Source organism: Numenius arquata, chromosome 1 (genome assembly GCF_964106895.1).
Source record: "Numenius arquata chromosome 1, bNumArq3.hap1.1, whole genome shotgun sequence".
Classification (NCBI taxonomy): domain Eukaryota; kingdom Metazoa; phylum Chordata; class Aves; order Charadriiformes; family Scolopacidae; genus Numenius; species Numenius arquata.
Genome location: NC_133576.1, coordinates 45906012 through 45918934, shown reverse-complemented (window position 1 = coordinate 45918934; position 12923 = coordinate 45906012). Strand labels below are relative to the sequence as shown.

Here is a 12923-nt window from a genome sequence, read left to right as displayed (position 1 = left end):
GAAAGCATTCTTAAGAGCTGGTACAGTCTGTATATAAAATGAGTCAGTGGTTAAAAAGGCAGCATTTGGCACCGTTGTCACACTTGATCTAACCAAGCATTAATCTCTGCCCCAGCGTTAATAAAATGCTGGGAAATTTAAAAGTAAATAGAACATAACTGGGAGCCATAAACTGACTTCACATGGGAAGCCAGATGGTTAAGTGTTTTAATGTATTGCATGTGAACTGTGGAATTAGGATTAGGAATTTTATAGATGAAACTTTCCTTTTGACTAGTCCTCCTGGGTCAATGATTAGATGCAGAAAGCATTTATCGTGGTGATCAGTTTTTACAGGCAATTTCATTGAAGTATGAGCCATTAGTATGTCTGCGGATAAATGCTAAAGACCTTTTTTCCTATTGTTTCAGGAATAATATGAATTTCCTAATGGGTTCTTGGTGGCCAAACTTGGAAGATTTGTATGAAGCCAATGTCCCAGTTTATCGGTTTATTCAAAGACCAGGGGATTTGGTGTGGATAAATGCTGGCACTGTTCATTGGGTTCAGGCTATCGGTTGGTGCAACAACATTGCATGGAATGTTGGCCCTCTTACAGGTATGGTTGAATAGTGCCTGTGCAGAACTACGTAATTAGGTAATGTTATACTACATTTGCAAAGAAACTACCGTTTCTTACTAATTTACCATGCTCTACTAGATTTACTGTATTTTAAAACATTATGTGCTGAAGCTTTAAGTAATTCCATTGGTAAGAGGAAGAGAAAGCAGCAAGAATGCAGCCTTTGCATGTGTTCATTTAATGGACTTGTAAAAATTACAATTATGTAGCAGACACTAGCAGAATAAATTGCTTAGATTCATTCATACACTTTGTCTTGTAGACAGGCCATTTCTTAACTTTTTCTCCCAAAATTTGTTCTACCCAACAGACTGCTCTGTAGCTTGCATATGAGTTAAGGACTTGTCCAATCTAACTTTCTCAGGACAACGGATACCTAATTACTCTTTAGTGAAAGCATCAGGAAATGTGAACAGTTGTGTAAAATTTTGTCATAAAGGAATATTTAGTTTTTCAGACCTATTGCTCTAAAAGTCTTTAATTTTGGATCATAGCCTTGGAAGATTTTTAAATGTGAGAATGGAAGGAAATTTCATAGCTAAAATGAGATTCTGTCAAGCATTTGAAGAGAATGTACTTCCAAAAAACTTCCATTTTCTTAAACAAGTGTAAGGTGTATCTTTATTTCATTATGGTGCAATAAATAGTATATCTCCAGGATTTTATGACTGACTGATACAGAGCTCACATGTTCAGTCACAGTAAATTCTGTAAAACACTTTTTTAAAAAGACAGGGTGAGTAGGCTGCTTAATGAAAAAGTCTGACTCATTGCGACAAATCTCTTGAGGTGCAGTTTTCCTTTTCAAGACAAATTATATACCATAGCATTGTAAAATTATGACAAAGAGTGACTAGAGTGAGATGCAGACATTTCAAATCTAGTATTTTTTTATCAGAAATATTTGAAGATTTTTTTTAAGTAACCTTTTTGAAATATTGTTCTCTGTTCACCATAGAAATCAAACACTTGTCAGTAACTCATTTGCACAGACAGTTGTTGCTGCTGTGGTATTGTGTGTTCTTTTAGCATCGTTAATGCACTTTTTAAAAGAAATTTTATAGAATTCAAGTGTAGTTGGAATGAAGTTCCAATGTAGTTGGAACTTCACTGCAAATGAAGTTTAATCTAGCCCTAAAATGTATACGTTTTTATTATAATCAAATTATTTTGGCTCCAGTTGATAACTGTTTCTTACCTTGACTAATTGCTTCTGTAATTTTGTTTTTGTATAGCTTGTCAATATAAATTGGCGGTGGAACGGTACGAGTGGAATAAACTGCAGAGCGTAAAGTCCATAGTACCCATGGTTCATCTTTCATGGAATATGGCTCGAAATATCAAGGTCTCGGATCCAAAGCTTTTTGAAATGATAAAGTAAGTTTTACTTATTTGAACATTTACTGTACCCATTTCCTCTTCAAGCATAAAACAACAGTTGGTTTGGAAGTAATCCTTTGTAAGACTTCTCCATTCCTGACAATCAAGCCAAAATTATTTTATATTCTGTTTTTCAAATAATCCATTTATAAATACAATTAATTTGATGTTATTGTGGCATAGTTTTAGAATGATCAAATTAACTATTTTTGTTAAATATGCCATAGACTTAATACAGCAGTTTACAGAAGCAGTTGACTTAGATGACAAAAGCTGTTCAGAGTACATACCATAAGAAATAACAAAATTAGGTCATCAACCCAAATATTAAAATTAAAATGTTTAGTCATTTTTACAGCAGAGTTAAACTTAATTTTACATTCTAGAACCTCTAGCTAGTGTTCACACACTGTCATTTGGAGATCCAGTATAAATGTTTTAAATAAAGGAAAGTAGAAATTTGAAAGCCACCTTCTCTTTGATCTTTCTTGTGAACAATGAATTAACTGATGTGTAAAAAGATAATTGAGCTTAGTGACATTTCTCATACACATATTCCAAAATGCAGGAGTATTCCAGGCTTGGAGCATCCTTGGTAATTTTTTTTTTTTTTTTTTTTTGAAAAGTGCAACTTCAAGCAAATATAAAACATATTGCAGCATCATTATAGCTAGGTTAAGGAATGAATGGACATTTCAGAGTATATCATAGGTTTGTCCTAAAGGAAGTGAGGGAATGAATTCCAAAGCACATTACTCATCATGAAAATACTGTAGTAGTAGCACTCTCTGTTTTCCTTAAGCATACCAAAGGAGCTTCTAGCTTGAGCACTTCTTAGTCTTGTTAACATACTGGATCCACAAGCATTGAATCCTTTTATAATTTGCCTTGAAATGGACCTTTAAAAAATGGGTGGGTTAACCTGCAAATAAAGCACAAAGAAAAATAAGTTCTTTTTTTCCCCCTAGTAGGATTTATTGATGACATCTGAGTGAGACACCTTTTCGCAGTAGGAATTTAATTTAGGCTTGAACATCTGTTACAGAATGGTGGAATTGGTGAACTTGTAACTTTGTAAGGATCAAAAGTATTGGAAGTTGAAGCTAGGGAGGTTTGTAGTCGCTGTAAATCTAGGTTTTGGAATTGCATTTATGCATGAATACTCTCTTAAAATGTAGTAACTAATACCTAGGGTAAAGAAAATCTTCGCTGAAAGCTTGACAATCCTGCCCCTTCAATTAAGCTATTAGAGCTTGTAGTCAGCGTGCTAGCTGTCAAGAAGGGGAGAGGAGAAACTGAATAGTTAGAAATGAGAAATAGGGGGAAAAAAAGCAGGCTGTTGGAGAGAGGAAGCCAAAAAGTCCATTTAAAAAAAACAACCCACAAACTTACTTCACAATTATCTTTATATAACTTCCCAAGCCCAGCAGGCATCTATTCTAAAGCTTGAAACACTTCTGGAATGTTTTTGGCAAAATACGATTTTCATTTTTTGGCACCTGTATTTGCATTTGCACAAGTTAAGGGGTTTTTTTTTTGCCATGGTTTAGGCCTAAAAGGAGAAAAACATGACTGAGCATAGCATCCTTCTACAAGAGAATCTCTTAAAATGTGAAGAAACACAACAGACAAAATGGTTGTTTCCTATTGTCTTGCTGGCTGAGAGCAGCTGAGTTTTTTCTAGTGAGAGACCTAAATTTTAGGTGTACATTAGAAATAAACAAAGCTGCTGAGGAGCAGATACAATTGCACGCATTTGCGTTTTCTAGTCTACTGAAACCATTTCCAGTTTACTTGGATTAAGCCCTCCATCTAAGTTAGTTGTCAGCCAAATCCCAAGTTCCATGCTGTGTGTGCAGAAGGGAAGAAGATCCAATGATGAGCTCTGATTTGTAACATCTAGTAGCAGTAACTCTTCATTGTGGTCGCTTCTGTAGCCATGGTATAGCTGTTACTAGAAATGGGTACCACCAGAATAAACAGTCTGGTATCTGACCTTGGCTTTGTAAGCACACTGGAAGTGCAGAAGCCTTCATGGATCTCCTTAAGATAGGAAGCAGTTGTATAATTTTTTGTATGGACTGCTTGTCTGCAGGAAAAAGAAAGCACCAGCTGGCAAATAGCTATTGTCCACTGCTCCTGGATTTATTATGTACAAAATAGAGACATTTGTGTGTGTGTGTACACACGTGTATAAAAACACTTGAGAAATAGTGATTTCTGATACATCTCGTTGAAATTCATCTTGAATAGCTGACTTTTCATTTATCATCAGGAAAAAAAAAATGTGTCAGTGACACAGCTGTCGTCTTTTTTGCCAAAATGCAGGTCTGTATCTAAAATTGCACATTGAAGATACTTGAAGTGTTTAGGTAGCTTGACTTCTCTCTATGGGCCTTCTTAGGTATCAGTATAGTACAAAAGAATAGCTCTTGGGAAACAATAAACATTACTTTGTAATTCCAATTTGAAAGATAAATATAAATATTTCTTACTGGATTATGTGAGAGTAACCACTACAGAGGCAATAAACTAAAATTAAGCATACATATAAATATTGGAAAGCAGATTAATGATGAAAAGAAACAGAACAGCAATAGGGAGAAACTAATAGAAGGAAACTTGGAAGAAATCTGAAGCCTCTTTATATTTTTAGTTAATATGCAACTCGGTGCTGTCTTGCTAGACAAAAGAGAGCAAAAACTAAAACTTTCTCATGAGAGGTCTTTTAAAGATTTGATATTAACAGTAGGATCATGATCAGGAACACAGGCCGACAGAATGATTTAAAACGACTGAGGGAGCACAACCCTCAAGAAAAGAAAAATGAACCACAAACCTCTTAGATGGAAGCTAGAAGGACTTTTACAAATGCATCTCAGGAAGAGAAGAATTTTAGAGGTAGTGGGAACATAGTCATAAAGGCTTAAAAAATTAATTCCAAAGTAACTGAAATACTAAGTTCTTGGACAAAAATAGTTTCAGAAACGTAAAAGAACTTGACATGGGAGAAATGATTTTGCACAAAATCATGAGGCCAGATAAAATACATTTCGGTATCTGTAGGGAAGATGTATTACTGAAAGATACAAAGAGGTCAGTTTTGCATTGCCATTGGCATGGTCTCCACACTTAGAAAAGTTTTACTGGATTTCTAAATATTCAAACAGGTTTCTCACTGCCCTTCTAAAATAAATCAGGATGATCTCCATTTTAAAATCTTCATCTCTTAAATATTTGAATTTAACTGGACATGATTTACTCATATTCCTTATGCCATACCTGTGAAGAATTTGAGAGAGACATATGGTCCAGATTTTCTTTGAACTGAATTCTCACTGTACAAGAAATAAAAGCAGGCCTACAATACTAAAAGCCGACATCATTTAACTTTATACATCGTGCTCTGCTAGACACCTTTTTGGCTTTTTTAGGCTTCCCATACTTTAGGAAATTGTGCTGCTTTTTCAAAGTGATAGTTTGTATGCTTTCTCCCATTCTTTGACAGCATGAAATAGTTAACATGTATGTTTTCAAGTGCCATAACTAGGATCTGAATTTTATCCAAGGAGGGAGAATTCACCTTCTAGCTATTGTTTTTGGCTTTGGTTTCAAATTTGGCAAACATTGCAGTGGTGTTATATGTGGATTACATTTTGGGCAATTCTTTTTTCACAACTGTAACACTAGAAAACTCTTTGAAAATAACACTTTGAAAGTCTTTGGAAGTCAGGAGTGGAGAACAATGGTGGCAAGTGTGCAAATGTGCTTCCAGTTGCTCTTTGGCGTGCCCAAAGACTTCTCCGGGTAACAGCAGAAGAGAAGAATGGTGGCTTTTATGTTTCTTTGAAGTCAAGCTGTATGGCAGAAAAGAATGCTATACCAAAGTTACTAAACTTGTCAGAAGCACATTTACGTTAGCCCAACACTCAAGTGAATTAATACATGATCTATCGCATATGGTTGACCGTAGCATTGTAAGTCCCATTAACACCAAACTTTAAAAGTGTTGATGGAGTTACGGCTGAATGAGCTGTTTAATTTTCTTGAAATTCAGTATATGAAAATATGATGTTTAACATAGAAACACACTTTCAGTTTTGCATTATTTACAGTGAGGGTATTAATGAAGCTATAGACTTGTTTTTAGTGAAGATGAACAGTCTGAGTGCAAAACATCAAGAGGAGAGTATCTCAAAGTAAGCCTAAGATTCTATTAACTACTTGGAAACACATGAAAGAAACATTTTTTAGAAAAATACAGAACATATATATTACATGTTTAAGGCTTTAAAATGGGAGAAGGATCAAGTTGAAAACATTTTGATAGAACTCTTGAGCACTTTGTTTTCTGTCCAATGTTTATTCTTCCCCTTACATTTTTTCAGTCTTCTTTCTGCATCTAATGAGCATGTAACGTAACCACCCTGTGGAGGAGAAAATTAAAGGCTGCAAAGGCTGTGGCTCAAATAAATAGGATGGCTAAGAGCTAAAAATTATTGTAAATAACATTGTAATTTAGAAATCTGGTGACCTATTTTGCCAACTTTTTTTGAGAACATCTGTAGCTCATACAGTGCTTATAAAACAAGTTAGATTTTCTAGTACAGAAGAGAACTGTATAAAATTGTGAAGATAATTTTTTTTTTTATGCTTTACAGAAGTAAAGCCAGGAATTGTTGATTTTAATTTGACATTTGACCACTTTTTTTTTTCATTTATCAAATAAGTATTAAATTTTTTCTTTATTCCTATTTCAGAGTTCGGGTTTTGGGTTTTTTTTTTGTGGAGGGCCTTACTTTTCTAACCTGTCTATTTTTTTTCCTTTTACGCGGAGGAAAATGCTTGTAACAGGGTTTTGAGGATGTTAATTAAAACAGTTCTTTGTATAGGCTATAGTTATTTATACAAAATGTAAACAGCTAGTTTGAACTGCCAAATTGAAAATAACTTCTTGCTGCTAAATTTATAGTTCAAAATAAAATACATGAATTACTTTTGAAAACACATTATTTTATTGTGCTTAAAAGGGCATTAGTGCATTCTAGTCAAAAATGAAACATATAACCTGTTTGCAGGGCAAAGGGGGGCAGTACTGAAATGGAGCAAATCGACACAGAGGTCCATAAGCATGTGTTGTAGCGTCTACCTAAGTCATGGGTCTAGGGATTCTTATTAACCAGCTGTTCCTGAAATCCCAGGGGAAGAGGGAACTCAGAGTACAGGGTCTGGGAAGAAATTTAAGTCTACTTGAATCTTGCTATGAAGTTGAATATTGAACTGAACATACCACTGATTTTGATTACAGGTACTGCCTGTTAAGAACTCTCAAACAGTGTCAGACACTGAGGGAAGCTCTAATTGCTGCAGGAAAAGAGATTGTCTGGCATGGGCGAGCAAAGGACGAGCCAGCTCATTACTGTAGCATTTGTGAGGTCAGTAAAAAATACGCATTGGGCTTGTGTAGTACTATAATATTTATTTGAATTTTGTCCTGTCTTTGGTTGTTATTAATATTTTAATTTTGCTTTAAGTTGCAGCATCTACTATATGCTATAAGAACATATAGGTGCTGCAGTACTGTCTTCAAAGAGCTTATAAATCTGTTTTTCTAGACATAGGCTATATTTTGCTGTAGTCTCTTCCACAGTACTTCACAGCATTGTTATACGCTAGGTCGGTTTTCAATTCTCAGTTATTATAAAAAGTTGTTATCCCTTCCTGCATATAATTTGATCTGCTGAGCTTCATTGTAAAGGTGTGTCTGCCTTAATTTCAGAAGTCAACAACAGCCCCAAAAGAGAGAGAATTTAAGTACATTGTCTTCACAGGACATACCTTTTTGCTGAAATTTTTGATTCTGCTTTCTGTTAATACTTCTTTAAAGTATGTGATCACAGTTTTCATGAAGCTTAAAAGAAAATAAAATTCTCCTACCCTCTGAAAATAATTTTCTAGTTATTTTCTGACTGAGCCTCTTGGGCAGGATGAGCATGTGACTGAGTAGTAAGGAAATAAATCACAAACTTCTTTTGCAGACAAATTGGAAAAAGGAAAATTAGGTATAATTGTTAAAAATCCCCACCTTACTGAGTAACCCCTATTTAGAGTATGAATCCTGCTTTGTCAATATTGATTAAAAGCTTTCCCATAGTGCTGTTCATGCAGACGTTCTAAGTGTAATGTTAGTGGTTTTAGAATATTTCACATCTCTGCTTGAGCCTTAGGAGGATAGATTTTTCCCTGAACAAATCTAATTTTTCTCTTTGCATGCATAGGGTAAGTGTGTAAATCTTAAAGAAAATGCAATTTTCATTGGTTTAACTTTTAAAAAATGAAATTGTAACAGTTGACTTTCTGTTTCCTATCTAATAGGTGGAAGTCTTTGATCTGCTTTTTGTCACTAGTGAGAGCAATTCTCGAAAGACCTATGTCGTACATTGCCAAGACTGTGCACGAAAGATAAGCACGAACCTGGAAAATTTTGTGGTGCTAGAACAGTACAAAATGGAGGACTTGATGCAAGTCTATGATCAATTTACATTAGTAAGTCAAATTAATAAGTGGGTGCATAAATACATTATTTGTAAAGCAGTTGTAGACTGTCTTGGTACTCCATTGTATGAGTACCGTGGACTTTCTGATTCAAATGGAGGTATGGGTTGTGTGTGATATTTACAGAACAAAACGCTGAAGAGTCAGAATTATGTGAAATAGTAGAGTAACTTACTGCAGAACATAACCGCTCAGTTTTCAGGAAAAGTATGATGTTACAATTCATAAAGTTGTGGCTTTAAAAATCCAATAGAGATCACCTGAAGACCATAACTGGATCAGATGGAGATGGGAAGAATCAGGACAGTGAAGCTTGGAGAAACTAGCACCAGGTTCAAGAGCATCTCTAATACATTGGTTGTGGTATGAAGTCAGTATAGCAGCAGAGCATCCTGTGCACTCAGACCCCTTCCTCCCCTTCCCCACCCATCCTCTCCCAAATCAGCACTGTCCTTCTGCTTAGCAAGTGGATGCTCTCAAACAGTTCTGTCTTTTGGCTTGGGGCCTCCTTTGCATTTCAATTTAAAGCAAAAAGCCTCTTTGCCATTATAGCTTTGTGCTATACATGGCAGCCTCCTGCTTTGAACTGTGTCAGCACAACTGTCCTAACATTTCACCCAGGTTTCATTGTTTCAGGGAGAGATGGCTTGTTTGTAATCACAATGAAAGCGATGCTGGATTTATTTAATAAGCCTTGCCTTTCTGTCAAAGGAGACAAACATTGGACTAAGCGTTACGAGAATTTCATGTTGAATTAAATACAACAGCCCAGAAACGGCTGTGCCTTTTGATTCGTTTCCAGGTGCTGCAGAAAATGTATGTTTAGACAATTATTTCACGTAATGCTGGCATGATAAGTTGTGACCTTTTGAGCTAAGGCCTCAAGGTTCAGGCTGGTGAAGGTGCAGGACCATGTCCTCTGATTTTAATTCTCTTCATTGGTCCTACAGAGCCTGAGCTGGTTGAACTTCAGTTCATACTTCTAGGAGCCCATTGTCATTATAGTTTGTGAAATATTGCAATTTCGAAGTGATGATCTGTTACAGAAAAGCATATAAATAAACACCTGTTCTCAGATACATCATCCAGTTGAGTTGAAATGGGCAAGAAGGTTTCTGTATGGGAAAGAGGGGGGAGGGAAGGGTATTTTGTTGTCTGTGTTTATAACATTATATAGGTAGCAGTGATGATACTGTCCCTAGAACAAGGGTTCTCAACCTGTGAGCAGCTCCTTCGCCCACCAAAGACTATACCTCCAGTCTTAAAGGGCGTTAATAATTGTTCTCTTGTGAAATTGGTGTGCGCATTCATTTCTTTTAAAGGCTATACAGTCTCACTTGAGAAGAGTCATAGCCTAAAAGTGACATCTCTCAGATCTAGGAAAGAGATCAGGTTTGTTCCAGGTCACAGAACGCAGATAATTTCAGATGGCAAAGGTGCAATAGGCCTAACAGAGAGGGTCTGAGTTGGGGGTGAAATATTGGGAGCAAATATGGGGATCAGCTAGTGGTAGTGTTTCATAGGTGGGTACTATGGTATGATTAAACGGTCTTTAAAGACCCTGAGCAGCTTCTTGAAGGGATTCCACATCATGACAGGACTGACGGACAGGAAAAGAGGAGAAGGAAATGCCATCAAAGATTCAGCATTTTGATGGTAATGCCACAAAGTACAATATTGGGAAATAGATATTTCTGGACCTCATCTCCTGAAAGCAGGCAGAAAAAAGACATACTCCACTCTTGGGGCAGTCTGGTATTGTCTTCCAGGATTAAAGAACAAAACAAAACAAGAAAAAAAAACCCACAGAAACCCCCAATTAACTCTGTCCCCATGTCAGAGAATCTGAGACCCTTTCTACAGATACCGTAACTTCAGGGTTATATGTTATTGCTAAGGTAGAGGGGGAAAAAAAAATGAAGCCCAGAAGGCATCTGGAGAGCCAGAAATGGACAGTACACACCCCCCACACACAACCCCATCGGTAAACAGGTTGAGAATCCCTGTTTTAGGGTATATAAAGATATATCCATACTGAGCCTACATGGAGCTCTCTGCTGCCACAATGGGACTTTTTTTGTCAGCTCACGTTGTATTAACACAGGCATTGCCACAGCATACTCCAGTCTGCAGTATAGGCAAAATCCTAATGCAGAGTAGTCATAAAATGTGTTGTATTTGAGTAAGTTGGGGGAAAAAAAAAAAAGCAAAAAAAAGCCAGTATCCATTTGCCAAAAGTCCTGAAGTGTAAAAGCAGTAGTGCGTGTGACTAAACTCTCATGGTTACTGTTTGTGCAGGTATTGGTTAAACAACTGAATTTTACACCCTTGTAGAAAAGGTAATTTAATGTTTTCTTTTTCAGGCTCCTCCATTGCCATCCTCCTCATCTTGACATTTTTTCATGGACATTAAATGAAAACTTTTCTGATATTCAGGAAGTGACCCAGTTCTGCACCACTGATTTTTGTAGCTATCCCGTAAGGCTGCTGGCTGAAAGCTGTGTCTATGCAACCTTCCAAGTGCGGAGTGTCAACCAACTGGACAGGAGAGAGCACTGCCTCCTACTCCAGAACTCAAAACAAATAAAGCTCATCCAGCTGTACTTCAAAAAAATAATTCCATGTTTTGTATATATCTGACAAAACTGGCAACATTATACAGACTACTGACTTGAAGACCACCTCTTTTGTATTTCTCTGTTTCTGGGCTGATGAGTTGGTTTCATCCATTTTTCCCCTTCAGAATTTCCCTTGGAAAAGTACTAGCTTAGCTGGTCATTTCTTTGTAAGGTAGTTAGAAATTTTAAGTCTTTCTTTGGGCAACTTCTTCTTCTTCTTTTTTTTTTTTTTTTTTTTTTTTTATGTGAAGAGTTAGGTGATATAAATTTTTTACTGCTTTTATGTTTTTCTGTCTTGTTTTGAAACCATGACGGTTACACTTTTGGTTCCTAAATAAAATTTAAAACAATTAACAGCCAAGTCACAAAGATAAATGGGTTGCACATAGACTAAGGAATAAACTTCAGATTTGTGATTTTTGTTTCTAATCTTGATGTAAATTTACACTATTTATAAATACATATTTATTGCTTGAAAATATTTGTGAATGGAATGCTGTTATTTTTTCCAGATTACCTGCCATTGAAATTTTAAGGAGTTCTGTAATTTCAAACACTACTCCTATTACATTTTCTATATGTAAATAAAACTGCTTAGCGTTGTACAGAAACTTTTATTAAAATTGTTTAATGTTTAAAGTTTTTCTATTGTTTGAGTTTTAAAAAGATTTTATGTACAGTGCCCAGTTTTTGTTCTTTTTTGAATCTGATTATATATATTTTATATATACTCTTGTGCTTGTGTATATATATAATATATATAGAAACTCAAATATAAATATGTGTATAAAGATTTAGAGACTAAATTTTTCTCGTTTTAAGTTTTACATCTATGGTAGATTTGAGGTGTCTACTGTAAAGTATTGCTTACAAAAGTATGATTATTTTTAAAGAAATATATGGTATGTATCCTCAAGACATAAAATGACCTTCAGACTGGTTTATTGTTAAATTGCACTTTTTGCAATAACAGACCAATAAATAGTTGCTGCCAAAATGTAGTAGTAGAAAATAAGTAACGGCTAAACTTTAAAGCTCTTTGAGAAAATACCGGCTTTGACAGGAAGTTTGGCACTAATTTTAGAGGAGGAATGAAAAAGGTGAATTTGAGTTTGGGTGGGGATATTCTCTAGAATTCAACCAAATTGCAACTTATATATCACAGTATGTTCTATTGACAATTTCAAAAGTTAAGACTGAATCATCTTGGCATCATTGTCGACCCCAAAAAAGGACGTTGTTTTGTGGTATACTATTGTATTTTCACATATTTTGTAATACGAATTCACTGGTAAATTTTTGAAGCACTAGGTTTATTTAGGACAAGTTTATAATATATCATTGTAACAGTTTGCAGTTTTAATGATGGTATTTATTTTGCTCCTTTCTCATTAGCTTCTTGAAAATGCATTAAATCTAAATTTCAAAATGGATAGCTTTCTTATCGATCAGAGTTGACTGATGCAGAAGGTTCTGCATCAAACAATTTCTCATAATTTCTCATTAGTGGGGTATGTTAGTGATTGCATTGTTAAATTTTTTTTGTAATCAATGTGAAATGTTAAAGGCACAGAGCATGCTAATAGTTTCTTTTGAACAAAAAGAATCGCCTCTTACATTAGCTTCAAACGAAGGGTGTTCTAATGAAGAATCAGTACAGTTTGTCTAATGCTGTTACAACAGTTTAACCATAGTTACAGATGACTTTCTTGCTAGTTCTTACAACAGTTGGACAAAAGGGTGTAGAG

General features: G+C 35.5%; 1 protein-coding gene across 8 annotated transcripts in view; it reads left to right on the top strand.

Annotated features, from left to right (window-relative positions):
• Positions 1-12601, top strand: part of KDM6A (lysine demethylase 6A) — a 155531-nt gene extending 142930 nt beyond the window's left edge. For 7 of the 8 annotated variants that reach the window (XM_074147401.1, XM_074147315.1, XM_074147229.1 and 4 more), the window contains 5 exons: positions 411-598; positions 1858-1999; positions 7311-7437; positions 8378-8548; positions 10921-12601. In XM_074147401.1, coding sequence (XP_074003502.1) covers positions 411-598; positions 1858-1999; positions 7311-7437; positions 8378-8548; positions 10921-10950 — 658 coding nt within the window. In that variant the 3' untranslated portion in view covers positions 10951-12601. Of the gene's footprint in view, positions 1-410; positions 599-1857; positions 2000-7310; positions 7438-8377; positions 8675-10920 lie in introns of those variants that run through there. The other variant, XM_074146835.1, reaches the window with a different exon arrangement.
• Positions 12602-12923: the final 322 nt, after the last annotated feature.